Source organism: Lemur catta, chromosome X (assembly GCF_020740605.2).
Source record: "Lemur catta isolate mLemCat1 chromosome X, mLemCat1.pri, whole genome shotgun sequence".
NCBI classification, from domain to species: domain Eukaryota; kingdom Metazoa; phylum Chordata; class Mammalia; order Primates; family Lemuridae; genus Lemur; species Lemur catta.
Window position 1 is genome coordinate 65,360,440 of NC_059155.1, and position 20,224 is coordinate 65,380,663.

Genomic DNA, 20,224 nt, shown 5'->3' on the forward strand with positions numbered 1-20,224 from the left:
GCACGCCCAGGCAGCCTCCTCCCCAGCCCTCGGGACTGTCCTCAGGCCGCAAGGAGGAGCTTGCCGGAGACTTCGAGGCTATCCAGAGCCAGCGAGCGGGAGCGCGGCGTCTCCCGCCTCAGCTGGGAAGGGGGAGTGGCGCTGGCGGGCTGGAGCTGGGAACCAAGCTAGCGCCTGACCTTCCTCCTTCTCTTCCTTACCCTCTTCAGGACTTGGGCTCTGGGGGAAGGTTCTAGTGGATGCAGGAGCCCCCCAGACTCCTTTTCCTAGAAGGCTGGTGATGGATCTCCTGCTTCTGCGTCCGCCGGGGCACTCGGAGCGCACTGGCGGCGCGTGAGCCGGGCATTGCCCTCAACCTCCCTCAGGGAACACCGGGCGGCCCCGTCTGGCAGCTTTGCCCGAGCCCCTTTCCTTTTCCAACCCAAAGCCCCCAGCGTTCCGGGAGGGAGAAGAAGGTGGTCCTCGGGCACAGCCCCGCCGAGATGTCGGCGCAGAGTCTTCTCCACAGCGTCTTCTCCTGCTCCTCGCCTGCCTCGGGCGGCCCGGCCTCGGCCAAGGGCTTCTCCAAGAGGAAACTGCGCCAGACCCGCAGCCTGGACCCGGCGCTCATCGGCGGCTGCGGGGGCGAGTCGGGCGCAGAGGGCGGCGGCGCTCGAGGGGCCACTTCGGGCCGCCTCTACTCCCCACCAACCCCAGCCGAGGGTCTTGGCCCCCGTTCAGCGTCCTCTCCCCGGGGCCCACTTCCCCGGGCCACTCGGCCCCCACCGCCCAGACCCCTTTGCTCGTCCTTCTCTACACCCAGCACCCCGCAGGAGAAGTCACCCTCTGGCAGCTTCCACTTTGACTATGAGGTCCACTTGGGTCGCAGCGGCCTCAAAAAGAGCATGGCCTGGGACCTGCCATCTGTCCTGGCTGGACCGGGCAGTGGCCGCAGCGCTGCAAGCATCCTCTGCTCCTCCGGGGGAGGTCCCAATGGCATCTTCGCTTCTCCCAGGAGGTGGCTCCAGCAGAGGAAGTTTCAGCCCCCACCCAACAGCCAGGGCCAACCCTACGTCGTGTGGAAGTCAGAGGTAGGGACCAGCGCGCATCCTTTCAGCCCAAGGCTGGGCGCCCCGGGCACTTCCAGGGGGACATCTTTAATTCCGTCACATTTACAGAGCCAGGCACCAGCTGAGGGGTTTGCAAGGTGTGGCTGTTCCACTTCGGCTGATTAAATGGTGCCTGGAAATGGGACGTCCCTAGTGGCCACTGCGTGTGTGTCTTGCAGGACTTGTTGGCTCCATTATGGAGCAGTCATGGGAGCTGGAGGAGGAGATGGTGTTTTTGCTGCAGGCAATTTCAAAGGGTCACCTTATCCCTTCACCCAGTGTTGATACTTTACGGAACTCAAATGATCTATTGCTAAGCTGTTTGTAACGATGGGATGAAATATATTTTGAAACATGTCTGCCATTTGGTTGTTCTACAGAGAATTCAGGAGCATTATTCCGGAGGGTGTTACTGATAGTGTGTATGTGTGTGTGTGTATGTGTGTGTGTGTGTGTGTGTGTGTGTGTGTGTGTGTTTGGGTGGCAAGGGGGGTAACTACTAGACTTCTCTAGTTTTGACTTTTTCTTTTCCCTAAAGGGTTAATTTCAGAAATCTATGGTACTGAGTATTAGTTTGACCTAGGAGAAGAAAAAAAATCTCTGCTTGGGGACATGAAAGATCATGGAAATATGCCCAAATTCCACTAAGGACAATTTGTAGTTAGTCAGGAATCAGTAATACATAGGGAACTCGGAGGGAGCTATTTGATACCCTTAAAATGTTTGCTGTCTGGTTAAGAAGAATGGAGAATAGAGCTGTTGGGAAATTGTCATTTATGGGCACTTGAGAGACAGGACACTTTCAGAGAATAAATAGTAGTTGTTTTAAAAATGAACAACTCCTACCCCTTTCAGTCCACAAACTCTATAGGTTTGCCTTGGATCTGTTTCCATAAGGGAAGAGAGATTCCATCAGTTGTAATTAGATATTTTAAAGTTCAGTTAGCATTACAGAAATGAAATGAAATACCATGTAATTGCTGGAGATTTAGGCTAAATACACAACCAAGAAAAACCAATTCAAAATAGCATCCAAGATCATACTCAGCTCTGTTAACGTGAAATAACTTTTAGATTTTGGCTTGAATAGACAGCCTTAGAAAAATCAGTATTATTTATCAGAAATATTAGCATCACATATTATTAATGGTAGTTACTGTCTCAAAGTAACTGCTGCTGTTGGGTGGGGGTATGGATTACAAAAAACTAACAAATTTCTTGAGGAAGATAGGCAATAGAAAGAAAAGTTGAGGCAGAGAGCAAGAGGTTACCTTCAAACCAGGGAACTCAGGATTAGAAAGAAGACAGAAAATTGAAACATCAAACTTCTCTTGGTCTCACGGAGGGGCTGGATTTCCACTACATTTCAGAAGCATACATTATCAGATTAATCTGTAAGAGTTGAGAGAGAGAGAGAGAGAGAGAGAGAGAGAGAGAGAGAGAGAGAGAGAGAGAGAGAGAGAAATGTAAAAGTAAGGCAACTTTTTGGATTAGATAGCCACTGACATTCAAATTTAAAACCAATTGCATCATTAAGAATGTTCCTGCTTTTCTTAACAACTATATACATATTTGGAATGTAGTATACAGATGCTGTTCATAGCTGTTATGACCAAAAGGCATTTGACTTTAAATGATCTTACTTGTTGCAAATTATCTTCTTATTCTTGAAGATCTCATGATCAATGGACAAGTGTCTGAAATGCAGCAATCCTGAGTGGCTTCTAACTGTTCCATATAGTGGGTAGTCTGCACAAAGCTCATCTACTATGACTTTTACCTTTTTGCAATGGTCAAAACTAAGTACATGGCCATCTAGCAAAAGAACAAAATTTTCTCATAAAATGTGTGTGTGTGTGTGTGTGTGTGTGTGTGTGTGTGTGTGTGTATGTATGTGTGTTGCAGTTGGGGCAGAAATCCCTTTATATTTGAGGCAGACATGGAGTGATTGGATAGAATCCTGGCATGTAGATCCAATACTGGTTTTGTTTAGTAAAGGCCAAGATATCCTAACATAACCCCTGGGGCTGGAATTTAATGGCTTGGATTACCTTTCAAAGGTTTAACACCCTGGAACCCTCTCAAAAACCAAGAAAATTCATCCTATTGGGTACTGCTCGTCCTTCTCACTTGCAGGCAAGCTGGGTCCTACAACAGAATCTTTACTAACAATACCAAAGAAGTCCTTGCAAGGTTGATTAGAGGCTCTGGAGGGGAGATCTGGTTCATATAGATTTGGTTCTTGAACTTTTCCTGGTTCAAGATTCCATGTACCTCTTATAGTTTGTTCAAATTTTCTATTTCTCTTCCATTGACTCCATAGGAAAACCTGAGAATTCACCTTCAGGTTTAGCCATTGATGGGTCACATCCATTCTCTGGTTTTAAACCAAATTGTTCATACCAGAGCTTCTGCTCCCAATAGTTTCACATATGCCTGCAGCTTTATTACTTGTGCTCACTCAAAGCTCACAAATGGCCATTTTGTGGCCTAACCCTGGGAGGTGTTAGGCAAAGTCAGCTACAATACTGTTAGTATTTCCTCACTGTGCGTTTCAAGATTGCTTTAACAAAATCTGATTCATGGACATCTTATTTCTACTCATATCTACTGAGTAGAAGAAATGAGGAGAAGACACATGGGTAAATGATACATGCTGACACAATTGAGGCATGTTTCTCAACTTGTGTCCTTGGCAGCCAAGCTCTGCCCCTCTCATCACAGATAAGGGAATAAGGTCTTGTTTCAATCCTGGGCGTCTCCTAATTCTTGTGGATCAGAGCTGGGATTAGGCCCATAGCTGACCTGGAGTTTGCCAGCTTCTGTAACCCATAATTAAAATGTTTCTGTATATCCATGACTTTTATACTTTTTTCAATCATGTCACAAACATTTCTTGAGCATAAGCATTTCTGTAGGTACCAGGAATGCAGAGAGGCTAAAATACAGGGTCTTCCCTTAAAGAGCTCACAATCTAATGAGGGCTGGATGAGTCAACTGAAAGGCACAGTTCAGAAGGATTATCACAATTGGGGGGGGGCGGGTGATGATTCACTGTGCTTTGGGGTGCCTTGGAAGTCTTCACTGCGCAGAGAACATTTGCACTTGATCTTCAAGGATGACTACCATTTACAAGGAGAAAAAGGAAAGTGATTCCTTGATGAGAGAGAAAAGAGTGGACAGGCAAAGGCACAGAGGTGTTGGTAATGCCACTGTTCTGAACAAAGAAGACGTAGGGGGATTTAAGCACAATAATTTGTTTGGAGGGGGAGGTTAGGACACTGGCAGTTTAATATATGTAGCAACCACATGGATTTTTACGTAGTAACCTAATGAAATCAGAAATCAGACTCATTGTGAGGGAGGTAATTATAGACATGGATAAAAATGACAGGTGGGCCAAAGCATAGTCTCCATCCTCCAAGGAGCCCCTTGGCTTCACATCTTCAGAAAGGTGAAAGGATATAGAGTGTTTCCGAAGTGAGAAGTTTGGTGTGCCTGGAGCAGAGGTGTATCTCTCTGTGTATTGTATATACTCTACATGTGTCAGTGCATACACTGGGGTTTTGCACCGGTGTTCAACAGGTAGGGTGGTGGTAATCAAGAAGAGCCCCACTGTACAGTTCTTAGGAGTTTTCTTCTTCTTACCTGGTATATGTCAGCCAAGGCTTTGAATTAGGGAAAAAAAGAATGCCTTTAGAAAGGTATTGAGGATATGAAAATTATATGGGGGGGTCTAAATATATCTGTGGGGAAGAATTGAGTGGTAAATATATAATGATGGAAACTGGAATTAAATTTTAAAATGTGGCAGAGAGGATTATTGTGATTAAAAATAGAGGCTCACCCATACTACCAAAGAGGATGTAATTAGAGTGAGACAGCTTCAAACAGGAAATTGACAAAGGGTGTTTTAGGAATTGTCTGAAATTGGCATAATGCCTTAAGATTTTTTAAGTATGGAAAAATATTCAACTTTAATTCTCTCTCTCTCAGAGTATCCCTCTGCTAGAATTCCTTTCAAAGGCAATTTTTAACTTAAATAGGAAATAGTATGATGACAACTTCTCAGAGTCCTTGGAATTGAACTTTCAGCAGCATTTTGGGATTTGAAGGTGGAAAGAGCAAATTTTAGACTCAGAGAGGACCTTGGGTAGCATCTTGGTTGGAACTCCTTATTTTGCAGTTAAAGAGAGGGACTGAAAAGCTTAAGTGGCTCGAACTCGGACAAAGAGTGGAGGGCAGAACCACCTTGAAATCCTTCTTGACTCTCTATAAACTGCCAAACTTCTGGGAAAAGTAAGTAACCACGACTACTTCCATTCTCCAGTGAGCGCCTTAAACCGTGGCAATCTCTTTTCTATCCCCATTGCTTACTGAAACCATTCTCTCAAAGCTCCTTCAATTCCAAGAACCTTCTTAGACTCCTCTGGCCAGACTTCTGGGAAAAACTGAGAGCACCATTTCCTCTCCCTGCTCCTCCTTTCCCCACCACACACAGAGAATCTCAAATTCCTTCCTCACCTCTAAGGTCTGTCTCTTCCTGCTCCTCCCTCTGTTTCCAGGCTTGTCTTTGTCCAGCCATCCTCACAATTCTGTGTTTTTCTTTCAGGTCATTCTCCCTTAATTATCTCATTCACTTTTGTGACCTCAACCATCATTCTTCTGTGGGAGACTCCTTGCTCTGTGGCTAGCTGGGGTCTTGTGCTTGAGCTCCTGACATATATTTTCTGATTTTCTACTACATATCTGCTCACAAATGCCCACTGGACTCACATTCTACATATCTGAAGCAGAAGAAGTCAGCTCGCCTTTCCTCTGAGCATGTTTCATTTTATACATTCCTTATTTTGATTGGTATCACTATTCTGCTGGCTTAGGTTTACCAGGCCAGAATGTCTTCAGTGTTGCCCCTCTTTTGTTTCTCCTCTCATCTCAAATAAGTTGTCAAATGGGAAGGATTTGAATTGGAATGTATCTGAGTTCTTACATCTCTCTCCAGCTGTTCATTGTCATTGCCACTGCCTAGTTTGGGTCCTCATTTGCCGTGGCCCTGTGCTTAGTTGTCCTGCCTTTGGTTGCTTCTTGCTCCCATCTTGGTCTTATCCTCGAAAGACAAAATTGTCTTCATGTTAAACCCCTGATGAGAAACCTTTGATGGGTCTCAGAGTGTACAGAATAAAATTCAAACTGCTTAGCTAATTATTTCAATGCCTTTTGCATAGAGTCTTAGTTTACCTTCTCTCAGAAACTCTGGTCCAGCAAAGCCAAGTTAGCCACTCAGCCAGGTAGTCATCAAATATTTATGTGTGCCAGTTATGCACTGGACACTGGGAATGTATGTAGAACAAAGAGGTATGGTCCCGCAGGGTGCTCACAGTCTGTGAAAGCAATAACTTCAATAAATCTCTGTGCTTATTTAGAGTGCTGTGGAATTGATGAGAGGACTGTGGTAGACAGAATATGGCCCCCAAAGATGTCTATATCGTAATCCCTAGAACCCATGGATATGCCACCTCACATGACAAAAGGGATTTAACAGACGCAAGATTATCATGGATTATCTGGGTGGCACCAATATAATAACAAGAGTCCTTTTAAGAGGGAAAGAGGAAGGGTGGGGGAGGGAGGGAGGATTGGGGATGAGAGGAGAGAGATTTTGAAGATGCTACACTGCTGGCTTGGAAGATGGAGGAAGGAGCCATGAGCCGAGGAATTTGGCCACCCCCAGAAGCTAGAAAAGGCAAGGAAACGGGTCTGTTTTAGAGCCCGCAGAAGGAATACAGCTCTACCAACATCGTGATCCTAGCCCAGTGAGACTTCTCAGAACTGCAAGAGAATATAGGTGCGTTGTTTTATGCTCCAAATTTGTGCTAATTTGTTATAGCAGTGACAGGAAACTAACATAAGGATTAAGGAGGTCTGGGATGTCTCAACTGAAACCAGTGGATGAGAGGCTTTTGCCAAACAAAAAGAAAGGGGACAGCACTCCTGTGAGAAGGAATGGCTTGTATGGGAACACAGTATGCGTTAAGAATTTAGAGAAATCCAACTAGAATGAATTATGGGAGTGGGAAGATGGCGAAGAATAAGTCTGCCTGGGCTTTGAACTTCATGATATGGATTTTACCATTTAATGTAAAGATTCTCTGCAGAGATATTTTTTTTCTCCTTCTCACTCTGCTTTTGATGACTTGGTCCCATATCTATTTGAGAAGCCTCCGTCTGTTCTTTATGCCTTAACTAGATGTCACCTCCAAATAAATAAACTTTGACTCTGGTATATGTCATGACACATTTAGTATTTGTAGAAATGGCACCTCATGTTTTCATAGTGAAATTTCGATTCTTCTGATCTGGTGCTCACATAAGGGGAAGTGTGTTTTGTATCAGAATCTAGTCAATGACCAAGGGAATCTGCATGCTGACAGCAGTTCTCCCAGATCCCAGAGACATGACTTTGGGGCCGTGATATCTTGTTCAAAAATTCACTGCATCATCTCTGAGCCATTGCTTAGATAAAGAGAATGAGACTATGATTACAACTATGTTACAATATGGCAAAACAACTTGGAATGTAATATATGAAGAAATGAAATTAGTTATTATGTTAGCTGGTAAAGAATTAACTATTAGGGAAATGCAAATCAAAACCACAATGAGATACCACTTTATACTCACGAGGGTGGCTATAATCAGAAAGATATATAATAACAAGTGTTTACAAGAATGTGGAAAAATTGGAACTCTCATACACTGCTAGTGGGAATGTAAAATGGTGCAGCAGTTATGGAAAACAGTTTGGCAATTCCTCAAAAAGTTGAACCAGTTACCCATTGATCCAGCAATTCTCCTTCTGTATGTATACCTAAGAGAAGTGAAAATATATGTGCATATAAAAACTTGTATATGAATATTATTCATAATAGCCAAAATGGTGGAAACAACCAAATGTTCATCAATGGATGAATGAGTAAACAAAATGTGATATGGCCATACAATGAAGATTATTTAGCAATGCAAAGGAATGAAGTACTGTTGCATGCTATAACATAGATGAACTTTGAAAACCTTATGCTGAGTGAAAGAAGCTAGTTAAAAGGACCATGTATTGTATGATTCTATTTGTATGAAATGTACAGAACAAGCAGATCCAGAGACAGAAAGTAGATTAGTTGTTGTCAGAGGCTGGCAGTAGGGAGGAATGGAGAGTGACTGCTAATGGGTACAAGGTTTCTTTTTAGGATAATGAAAATGTTTTGGAACTAGATACAGGTGACGGTTGCACAACCTTGGGAATATACTAAACATGACTGAATTGTATGCTTTAAACGGGTGAATTTTATGGCCTGTGAATTTCACCTTAGCTAACGAAAAGGATGTTTATTACTTTCAGAAAACACACCAAATATTGTTGCTACATCATGTTTTCGATAAAACATAAATGTAAATGTAGAAGAGCAGTTATGTAGTTGTTCCAGGCCCAGTGTATTTTTACATGCTGTCCTTGAAGAGGCGACGAGGGAGGTAGTAATGGCTCTGGCAGATTCAACAGGAGAGTCAGCAGCCAGCCCTGGGATTTTCTGAGATTGGTTACTGTGGAAATTTTATGTCCTGATTATTGTACTTTGGAAGCAAGCACAGAGAAGCTATTAAATAGATTGTTTTTCAAAAGAGCCAGATTTAGAAAACTACTTATAATCTTGAAAAATTGCCTGGTTATATCTCATCAGAGTTATTAAATTAGTCGAAGATTTTCAGGAGCCATTAGAACTAATAGCAATTTGAGAATCAGCCTATCAAGTGGTATGCTAATGTACCCAGGAGAAGAATGTGGAGCCTAAGAAGTTATCCATGTCTTTGGAGAAATTGGAAGTGAATTGAGTTATTTGGCTTCATGGACCAAGAAAATAACATGCTTTTGTTTCTGTAGACCTAAACAGCTCATGGGAACAGGTGAATTAACATCACCAATAGGAGCTGAAGTGGGAATAAACATTGGATAAGTTCTCAGCTTGCACTGCTGATAACTTCGTCTCTCAGGGATTGAGAAACACCTGGGCAAGCTGGTACTCTGAGGCCCAGATGTGAATGGAGAAGGGAAACAGAAGCCATAGGGGACAATACCCATGCTGCCTTGGGGTTTATTATAAGAAGGCCTCTGCAACAGCTAATGATTTGGTCCATAGCTAATAATGGTAAATCCTAGACTGGGTCACCAGATTTTCTGAACAAAGTATAATTCTGTTCAAATTGGAATTTACAGTTGATTCCTTGCTCACTTATTTCAGTTGGATTGTAGTTGATGGGTGATGATGACAGTGATAAGCAAAATAACAATTAGTATTTGTAGAATGTACACCAGGGTTTTGTTATTAGAACAACTCTGTGGGGTGATAGTATCAACCTTCATTTTATGGGTGAGGATACTGAGACTCAGATTAAAAGGTAGCGAGACTTAGTTGGAAAGGGAATGAAGTGAATGGGTTAAGCTGGACTCTGAACCACACTGCCTGGGTTCAAATCCCAGCTCTACCCTGTAACATTGAACAAATTATTAAGTCTCTTTGTGTCTCAGTTTCTTCATCTATCAAGTGAGGATTATGAAAGTGCCTACCTCAAAGAGTTTTGTGAGGATTTCATGACATAATTACTTGGAAAGTGCCCCACACATAGGAAGTACTAAAAGATGCATAGGGGAACAAGGTTAAATAAAATCCCAGATGTTCCCAGGTCACACAGCTTGGAAGCAACAAAGATAAGATTTGAACTAAAAAACTAATTTAGTCAAAAATATTTATTGTGTACCTACTGTGTGTGCCAGGAACTTTAGTCTTTCCACTATGGCAGTTGAAGAGGGCTTAGGTGATGAACAAGTGAATGAGTAGGCCCAGCTGTGTTGGACAATAACAGAAGGCAATTGGAAGTTTATTTTGCAAGCTGTTAAGTAAGGCATACTTTTCATGCTAGGCACTGAAGCAACAGCAGGCTGTCACCCCAGGCGTTTTAGCCTAGTGACTTGGAACACAGGAATTTGCTAGACTTATATTGTGGATTTGGTGTAACCCAAGACATGCCAGCAGGCCAAGGGACAGCCTTCATTCCAATACACATAACTTCATTGCATCAGACACTTTTTGTTTGTAGAACACTTAGAATGTTGAAAACTGGATAGCTCCAGTCTAGCCCGGATTCTCTAGCTAGTAAATGACAGTGTGTTTCTTACTTCAAGCCTGGTGTGTTCTCATTTCCTCATACTACATTGTCACATGAGATCAAGCTGGCTGCTTTTCACAGCTCATCTCATCAACATCTTTCCAGGGGAACAAGGTAGCATCACTAAGTTAAGATAATACCATATATACTCAGATGTTTTTTTTTCCCCCCTCAAAATCTAACTGTAACTCCCATTAGCATTTCTAGACTGACTTTAGTATTCTATGAACAAAATAGAATATTAGAAGGAAAAAAACCCTTAAAAAGTCTTCTGTCTAAACATTCATGTGATATGTAAATCTAATCTACAACATCCTCAGTCTATACTCAGCCACCCCCTCTCAAATGGAGACCTTCATTGTTCTGCCTTTAGATTACATAGAAATTCTTCCTGGATTTGTGTTAAAAACCAGTCCCTGAGACTTTCGTTATGCTACAAACAAATTATGCCTCTCCTGTTATACAGATAATCACCCATAATGCACTACTGTTGTCTGTAACAAAGTACGGGTTGGTGTAGCTTTCTTTCTGAGCATCGACACAAAAGTTTATTCACATTTTCTCTTTGGAAGATAAGGATTATAAATATATCAGACCAGAACTGAAGAATAGTTTAAACTAAAGGTAAACTCTTGCCCCAAAGACATCTTGCAAACTACTTACAGCAATCCAGGATTAGAACTTGCTGTCTCTAAGTTCTTGCTGCTGACCCAATGAGTCAGGTTTCTTCCTTTCATGATTTATAAGACAGCTCAAAGACAGGTGCAGTTTTTATATTATATCAGAGGGTGTTGCTCAGGGTCTTTCAGCAAGCCCCCAAAGAGACATGTTGAATCTGGCTTTTAATGTTAATATATTGTCAATAAATGGTGCTGTCAGAATGTGTTTGTCAAAGTGCCGAGAAAATAAATATGAGAGGTGATATGGAGATGATCCACAGGCTTGAAGGTCAAGAAGTGTGATATGAGTCCCAGACCAGCTCCAGAAGCTCTGAGGCATGAGCTCAGCGAATATATTGTTGTTCTGCTGCAATGGCAATATTTGGATCTTTTAATTTATGATTACATTGGAAGTATATTACTTTTTCTCATATAGCTCAAAGTGCACTGTGAAAGATGAGTAAAGTGTTACAGAAGTGATCAAATATTTAGGTTCTTGTTCAGGATTCTTTTAGCTGAAATTGGTTATTCAGAGTTACAAGTTTAAAAAAACGTGAACTAGTTCGTTTCTTTGTGAAATATTTTTATGAGTTTTGGTTCTCTCTCGAGGGAACTAGATGCAAGAGAGGCAATGGGTCATGATTGTCTAGTGTTCCTTTTCTCATCTAGAAACCACCTTTTTATGGAAAATGTGTAAAATCATGCTATGCATTTTACTCACCTCATTGGGTTATCATTTCTAATTTATGTAAAGATGTAGCTTATGTAAATGTTCACGAGTGAATCTAAAGCTGGCAAATGATAGCTTTATCTAAAAATAAAGTTATATTTAAAAAGTTCATTGAATAAGAAAATTGAATGATCAAGAAGAAAATTAACTTATTATACCTACAAAGATTCCTTCTTATTAACTAATTAAATATTTCTATGCCATATTTTTACAATGCAGAAAGGTTAACTTTTCATTTGAAAAGACTTCTTGCAGAGTTTAGATTACAATCTATCAGTGTAATTTCTCTCTGTCTATATGTGTGTACATATAATTTTAAACTTTTAACTTCGTAATAATATCTTGCATTAGAAATAAAGAATGAAATCGTGGTTATTACCATATATAATTGGAGCAATGTAGATAAATTATTTTATGAAAATATGTTTTTAAGACTTTGTGAAAAAAATGTAGGAGGGGCAAAAGCTCTGTGTAATAGTTTGAATTCCCCAAAGGCAGGACCCGGGTAAATGCAGTTTATTTGGGAGGTGATCCCAGGAAGCAGGCAAAGAAGAGGCAGAATGAAATGGGGAAGGGGGAAATGCCATTGTGAGGTTGTGTCATGGAAGTCGCAGCTGCGGACAAAGGGTCGACTGAGGTTCCCCCAGGACAGCTGGAAAGTGTATAGAATGCCTGTTGGGATGATCTACTCATGTTTCAGCTATTTATTGCTGTATGACAAACCACCCCCAAACTAGTGGCATGATTCTGTGGGTCAGGAAATTGATCAGAGTTTAGCTGGGCAGTTCTTTGCCTCCACATGGAATTGGCTGGGCTCACTCACTTGGCTGCTTTCAGCTGGTATCTGGGATGCCTGGAGAGATCAAGATGTCTTCTCTTACATGTCTGGTATCTTGGTGCTCCTCTGTGTGGCCCCCTACCTCCAAGTGGCTACCTTGGGCTTCCTCACTGCATGGTGTTCTTACAGTATTTGATCAAAGTGAGTTGCAGAGTCAGCCCAGATACAAGGGCAAGAAAAATAGATTCCACTCCTTGAAAAAAGAATTGACAAAGAATTTGTGACCTTTAATCTGCCACAAGCTAAAGGATGGGAAGCTGGAGGAAGTCTCTATTGGTTTCCATCCTCCATTGGTTGAGATTGATTACAGGGTTTTAACTACCTCGTATTTCTTACACATAACTGGGTGTGCACTAGAGATGGATCACTAGCAGCACAAAGTCCATCTGAGCTTGCATAGAACTGCACAGCACAGTTGCAGCAGAACTCAAAAAATGTAGCATAGGTTCATGGGGAGCAGCATTTAGAATCAGTCATTCACAATCTTAGCTACACAAAAACTGAACTGAAGGACAGGCCTGGGGTCAAATCCCTGTGCCACTACTTATGAGGTATGAATTTCAGTTTCCTTGTGAAATCAATTGGTGAGTGTACTTACAACCCATGGGCTATGAGGGTTCATGCTGAGGTGTTTATTGTTTATTACTTGATCTAGTTATCACTCAAGGTTATTACTTGATCTAATTCATTCTAAAATGCTGTCATAGGAAGATACACATTGATTTTATAGTGTTTCCAGGGAGAAAAAAGGCAACAATACTATGGTAAATGTAAATAACAATTGTAAGATGCAATTTTAGGTTTTTTAAGCTGTAGGGAAAATTTGTAGTAGTTGAAGAATTGTGATACAATGTAGTTTTTCCTTTACATTTAAGTTTTAAGATTTGTGTACTATATTTCTAATTGTATCAAAAAGAATGCTATTTGGTTCCTGTCAAATGTATATGCCCATGAGTAAATTACAAAAGAAGCCCCATTTATTATATTCAGAGCTGGGACAAAAAAGTAGTTAAAACTATACATCCCAGCCCTATAGTAGTTGCTCATTAGATGAAAGCTATTGTATTGTTTCATCTGCTGCCCTTAGGCAATTTGCACACATTCCTAAATTGGCATAAATGCAGCTCAGATACCTCCTCACCCCCTTTTGCTATCAGAATATCATTGTGCAAAGCTACTTGTTCTTAGAACTTTTTGATCTACTCCATGAAGATCCTTCCAAATGATTGGATGTTAACAAAACGTACAGCAACACAAACATGTATCTTCAGTTAGAACTGGCATTCTACAGCTTAGAGGCATGGGGTGGCAAATGAAGAAATTTATTTTTGTTATTATCAGTTGATAATGATAATCTGTATCAGCTACTGAAGTATTGTGTGTCATTCTGACAGATTAATTCATTCACTCATTTATTCATCAGCAGTTCAGCTTATCTTAAGTGTTGAACTCTGGGTTTAGCAAGATAATAATTATAATAACTAATATTTATTGAATGCTTGCCTTGACCTAGTTACCCTACTAAATACTTGGGGTCATTAAATCCTCACACTATTCCAAGGAAGTCTAAAGCCAATAAATGGCAAAGGTGGGATTTGAAATCAGCTCTGAGAATTCTACCCTGAAAAGCAAATACATATGGTCCTTGTTGCAAAGGTTTTCAGAGCCTAGAGAGACATGATAACCATAATATTAGCTAACAATTTTTGAGCACTTACCCAGGCCAGACACTCCTAGAATTCCTTTACTTGTATGAATACATTTAGTCTTCATATCAACTCTGTGAATTGTTATTATTAGCTCCATTTTCTGGAGGAGGAAACTTAGAGAGAAATAAACAATTTGCTCAAGGTTACCCAATTAGTATGGGAAGGGGCCAGGATTTGAATCCAGACAGCTTGATTTTAGATCTTTTACTTGTAACCATCACCTTATATAGGCTAAATTCAGTGCCTTATCATATGGGCTAAAACAGAAGTTTGTAGAAGGAGCTCTAAGAATTGGTAACAGGAAATGTCTAATTCTACCTGGGGAAGCCAGGGGAGATGACATTTGCAGTCGGTCTTAAAACAGCGAGTGTGAGGGCCAGGCATGATAGTTCACACCTGTAATTCCAGCACTTTGGGAGGCCAAGGCGGGAAGATTATTTGAGGCCAGGAGTTTGAGACCAGCCTGGACAACATAGAGTGACTCTGTCTCTAAAACAAACAAACAAACAAAAAACAAACAAAAAAAACCCCCAACAGAGTATGAATTTGTCTGAGGAATGAGGATGGGGAAGAAGACAAATGGAAGAAACAGAATGAGCGAAAGCATGCAAGCATCAGTAAGCAGGTCATAAACAAGAAGTGAAAAGTTATTTGTATGATTGGAAGATGAGTCATGAATTCTAGAATTGTTTTGCATATGAGTTAATCTGATATCCAACCAACCATTCAGATCCAAAGAACAGGAGAAACAATAATCACACAATACCTCTTTAACTTTTTATTTTGAGATCATTTTAGATTTACAGAAGAGTAGCAAAGATAGTACAGAGGGTTCTTGTATATCCTTCATGCTGCTTTCCGTAATGTTAACATCTTATATAACCATGGTACATTCATGGAAACTAAGAAATAAACTTCAGTAACAGGTTTATTACTGAGGTAATCTTGGCAGTACTTTTAACTGAAATACCTTTTAAAATAAAATTTGTAACTGACACATAATAATTGTACATATTTATGGGGTACAGTGTGATATCTCAATGTGTGTGTACATTGTATACTGATCAAATCAGGGTAATTAGCACATGCATCACTTTAAACAGTTATTATTTCTTTGTGGCGATAACATTCAAAAACTACTCTTCTAGCAATCTTGAAATATATGTGACATTGTTATTAGCTATAGTCACCCTACTGTGCAATAGAACACCAGAACTTATTCTTCCTGTCTAACTGTAACTTTGAAACACTTCTAACTGAAATACAGAACTTACTTGGATTTTACCAGTTTTTCTGCTAATGTCCCTTTTCTTCTCCACGGTCCAATGGAGGATCTGCATTGCATCTGGCTGGCATGGCTTCTTAGTCTCCTCCAATCAATCTTTGTCTGTCTTTCCTGATCTTGCCATTTCTGAAAAGTACTGTCCAGGTATTTTGTAGAATGTCCTCAATTTGGTTTGTCTGATGTTTTCCATGATTAGAATGGGATAACGAGAGTATACAAAACATCATTTGAACACCAAGTGTCACTGTTTAACTACATTAGTAAAATATACTGTTTGTATCATTGGTGATGTTTTCGCCCAGTCAGCCCATATCCTCCTCCTATCCTGTCTGATAGCATGTCTATATGCTTGTTAGTAAGATGCAGCACTGAGGGCCCAGACTGTGGCTAAGGGGCCGAAGAAAGCCACCTTATACAGTGATTTTACTAGCAACCAAGGAGTTGATTGGTCTTTCAGGCATATTCTCTTTCTTTGTAATTTGAATTTGTCTTCACTTCTTCCCCATTACATGAGAAGCTCTCTGGTAGACTGTTCCTTTTTCTGTCCTTTATTGCTACACTGGGCCATCAACAGCATGTCTTTGGATGCTGCATTTTTTGATGTGTGAGGCTGGGAGAAATCCAAGATCGAAACATTCCTTGTCATTCCCCTATTAGAGTGGGGAGGAAGATCTGGGCTTTGAGTAAATATTCATTTACATCACCAGCATTCCTCTGTGCTCGTTGGATGCCTACTTCTCTCTTGTTAACAGTGCTAGAATAAACACATAATTCTACCAAAATATTAGCAGTGTGTGCTGTTTTCTTTCACTTGCCAGGATTGTTTTATAATAAATACCATTGGAAAAAATACCATTGGCCAGCATCCTCAGCAATTACGTTGGTATCTCTAGAGAACAAAGTATGGATTTGGGAGTACTTTGCAAAGAGAAGCAAAATATGTCTGGTTTATACTGCATTCCATGAATATACTTCTTGTTACCTATTAGCTTGATTATAACTTAAATACTTCTCTTGATTTACAAAAGCTGATGTCATTATTTCATATGATATTTACTAATTAAATATCTTTGAGAAGGCAAATCTAACATGAGATTTCTTTTAAAATTGAGTGGTACTAAAACAGATGTTCATAATGTGCTTTCATGATAGGAATTTGTAGATTAAATAAGATATTTATCTTTGTCAAAAATAATTTTAGTCACATTGAAGAAATGGGTTTTCCCAACAATTTTGTTCCTTTGGCTTGTAGTATGTCTTAGGTCCTTTCTGTCTTTTAGAGGTGCAAATTATTTTTTTCCCTATTTGAATTCTAGCTCCATATTTCAATTTGCCTACAAAATGTTTCTACTTGTAGATTTCCCTGTTACTTAAAACTCTAAATGTTCAAAATAATTATTGATACATTCTCCCAACAAAGGAAAAGTAAATAAATGAATAAACAAGCCACACCCAGCTCTTTCTCTAAACTTTCCTGTTTTCTTCCCTGATAGCCATTTTCACAGACTTGGAACCTTAAAAACATTCTTTTTAATTTATGAAAACATTTTAATGTTTTTATATTTTGTATTCTTTTATATTCTCTATTCAAATGGCCCCCAGGACTTGTCCCTCTTTCTATGCAATGTTCATATTTAGCCTTTTATCTCTGTTCCTCCTGGCACTGACCCTCATCAATCATGCTGGGCATTCTGACTAGTTTTCTGGGTGCTGGGTTCTCATAGTTTTAAACCACACTTTCCTTTTCCTTAAGCACTGATATCATTTTAATTTCCTGTTATGAACTCCCTGTTACCATCAAGACAAAATTTCATCAGTCATACAGACCCTACCTACAGTCATCAGCCCCTTACCTGTCCTTCCACAGTGGGTATTCTGTGTTCCCAGTCCTCTCATTCTCCTCTTTCCTGGCTCCCAGCTTCTTCCTTGCACTCTTTGAAGATCCTATTCAAGTATCATGGTCATCTTCTTGGCTCTAAAAACCAACAAAAGAAAGCATCCAACTACTTTATTTGAAAAGAAGTTCAGAGAACAGCAAATTAAATTTGGTTTACCTAATGCCTGGGAGAATGACTTAAAATAAAACTGTTTTCCAGGTAAATTGTGGAGTCTTTGGAGTCAGGCAATGGGAAATTGCCGAGAACCTTGGTAGCCACTTAATATTATTAAATTATAGTTTCTCTTCTTTAAAAATGAAGTAATTTTCCCCCCTAAAACTGCTGTGGATGACATATTTGGAGTATTGAGTAGTTCATATTAATATAATATCAGGGATAGCTAAAAGTTTAAGATTTTTTTCTTTTGGAGTACATTTCTATGGATTTTAACACATGTATAGATTTGTGTGGCCACCACCACAATCAGGATACAGAACAGTTCCACCAGCCCCCAAAACTCTTGAATTGTTCCTTCAGCATTCCAATCCTGCCCCCATTGGCAACCACTGATCTGTTCTCCATCACTATAATTTTGTCTTTTTAAGAATGTCATATAAATGGAATTGTATAGTATGTTTGAGATTGGTTTCTTTTGCTCAACATAATGCCTTTCAGATTCATTCTAGTTGTTGCATTATCAATAATTTGTTTCTTTTTATTGCTAAGTAGTAAATTCCGTGATATATATGTACCATAGTTTGTTTATCCACTCACTTGTCAAAGTAAATTTGTGTTGTTCCCAGTTTTGGGCAATTAGAATGGCTATAAACATTTTTTTTACAGGTTGCTGTGTGAACATGAGTTTTCATTTCTCTAGGGTAAATGCCAAAAGTGGGATTGCTGGGTCACATAGTAGGTGTATGTTTGACTTTATGAGAAAGTATCAAACATTTTCCAGAGTGGCTGTACCATTTTGCATTCTCTTCAGCAATATATGAGAGTTTCCAGTTGTTCTGCATCCTTGCCAGCACTTGATATTATCAGTAGTTTCTATTTTATCCATTCTAAAATGTATGTAGTGTGGTATCTCATCATGGTTCTGCTTTGCATTTCTTTAACAGCTGATGATGTTGAACATACTTTCATGCACTTAATGGCCATCCTTATATCCTCTTGGATGAAGTGTCTGTTCAAGTCCTTTGTCCATTTTTTAATCAGGTAGATTTAATTTTTATAAGAGAAGATTCCTCCTAGATTTCTCTAGGTAAAAGCATAATGAAGGTAACCATTTTCTAGCAAGCATGGAAGCAGAGTCTTCTAGCTTTTAGGGGCAACAGTAGCAGCAAAGTTGAGTTTCTGATGAGAGTGATATCTGTCTGGTGACAGTGTGGTTGCCACAAAGTTTAGGTTTTGGAGGCAACAAAAATTATAGCATCTGAAACTTGAAGAGGGCCAAATTCAGTTTAATCACTAATTCAGCTTTGTTATGTGGTTTTGGAATATGTTCTGGGGAGCTTGGTTCTGAGCCTCTCCATGATCCTGTTAGCTGCCTGATATCCTCTCAACTCCATTTTTCACTAGCTAGAGTCATCTTATAAGAACCTGGACTACAATATTGAATTATATACTGTACCAGTTATCTATGGTCACAGTAAAGTTGTGTAACAAACAACCACAAAACTTGGTTTCATGTAGCACTGAATAATTATTTTTGCACATAGGTCTGTAGAGGTTGGTGGACTAGTTTGGTTGATGTGGGCAGAATGTGGCTGATGTCTACTGGATTTGCTCATTTATATGTGGTCAGGTAGCATGTTGGCAGGGGATAATTCATCTTGGTTCACTGTGGTCTCTCATTCTCTGGCAGGCTTGCTCTGTCTTATACTCATGGTGGATGCAGGGTTTTCAGAGACTAAGAAGATGCTCCAAGCCTCTTGAGGCATAGCCTGGAAACTGCACATTCTCACTTCTGCAGTCTTAAGTCTAGCCCAAATCCAAGGGGTGGGAGCATAGATTTCCCCCATTAATGAAAATTTCTGCCACATTGCAAGGGGTCGATTCTGTAATCAATCTCCTTTATATATAAATGGCTTGGGATTTTGAAGTTAGAATGTATAAAAAGAGAATTTAGAAGGAAATACATCAAAATATTAAATTATAATATCTCTGAATGAATTTGAATCCTGTTTTGTGTTGGTTTTTCTACAATAAACAGGTATTACTTGTGTAAGTTAAACAATAGTTGTAAATAATTGACAAAGTATGTTGGAGACAAAGAAGAGAGAGTGATTACTTCCATCTGTGAGATAGGTACTAACATTTCTTCCCAAATAGCAAGAATTGTAAATAGTAACCCTTCAGGGTGTAAACTTGTCCAGAGCTTTTTTTGTATAAAGTGTTAAACATATTCTGGATGGGAACCTCTGATTTTTACCAAACCTTCAGTGTTTTTAGACTTATTTTTCACAATAACTGTCTGCCAAGAAGAAAGGATGTTGAAAGGGAAACATTCTACTGTTAGCGTCTTAAATTTGGAAGACTGCAACCATGCAGGAGAAACAATTCTATTGTGTGGACTTTTGTGTTTGTTTGTTGTTGGGTAGACAACTGGGTGGTGGATAGGACAATGGCTACAGAAAACAGCTTTTGGCCAGGCGCGGTGTGGCTCGCTCCTGTAATCCTAGCAATCTGGGAGGCCAAGGTGGGCAGATCATTTGAGCTCAGGAGTTCGAGATCAGCCTGAGCAAGAGCGAGACTCCATCTCTACTAAAAATAGAAACAAATTATGTGGACAACTAAAAACATATATATAAAAAATTAGC

At 40.0% G+C, this 20,224-nt stretch overlaps 1 protein-coding gene across 1 annotated transcript in view; it reads left to right on the forward strand.

Annotated features, from left to right (window-relative positions):
* The first annotated feature begins 276 nt into the window (after positions 1-276).
* The window catches only part of ARHGAP6 (Rho GTPase activating protein 6), a 470,040-nt gene continuing 450,092 nt past the window's right edge, over positions 277-20,224 (forward strand). Inside the window, exon 1 of the mRNA XM_045538565.1 lies at positions 277-1,070. Within this exon, the coding sequence (XP_045394521.1) occupies positions 483-1,070 (588 nt within the window). The 5' untranslated portion in view covers positions 277-482. The remainder of the gene's footprint in view (positions 1,071-20,224) is intronic.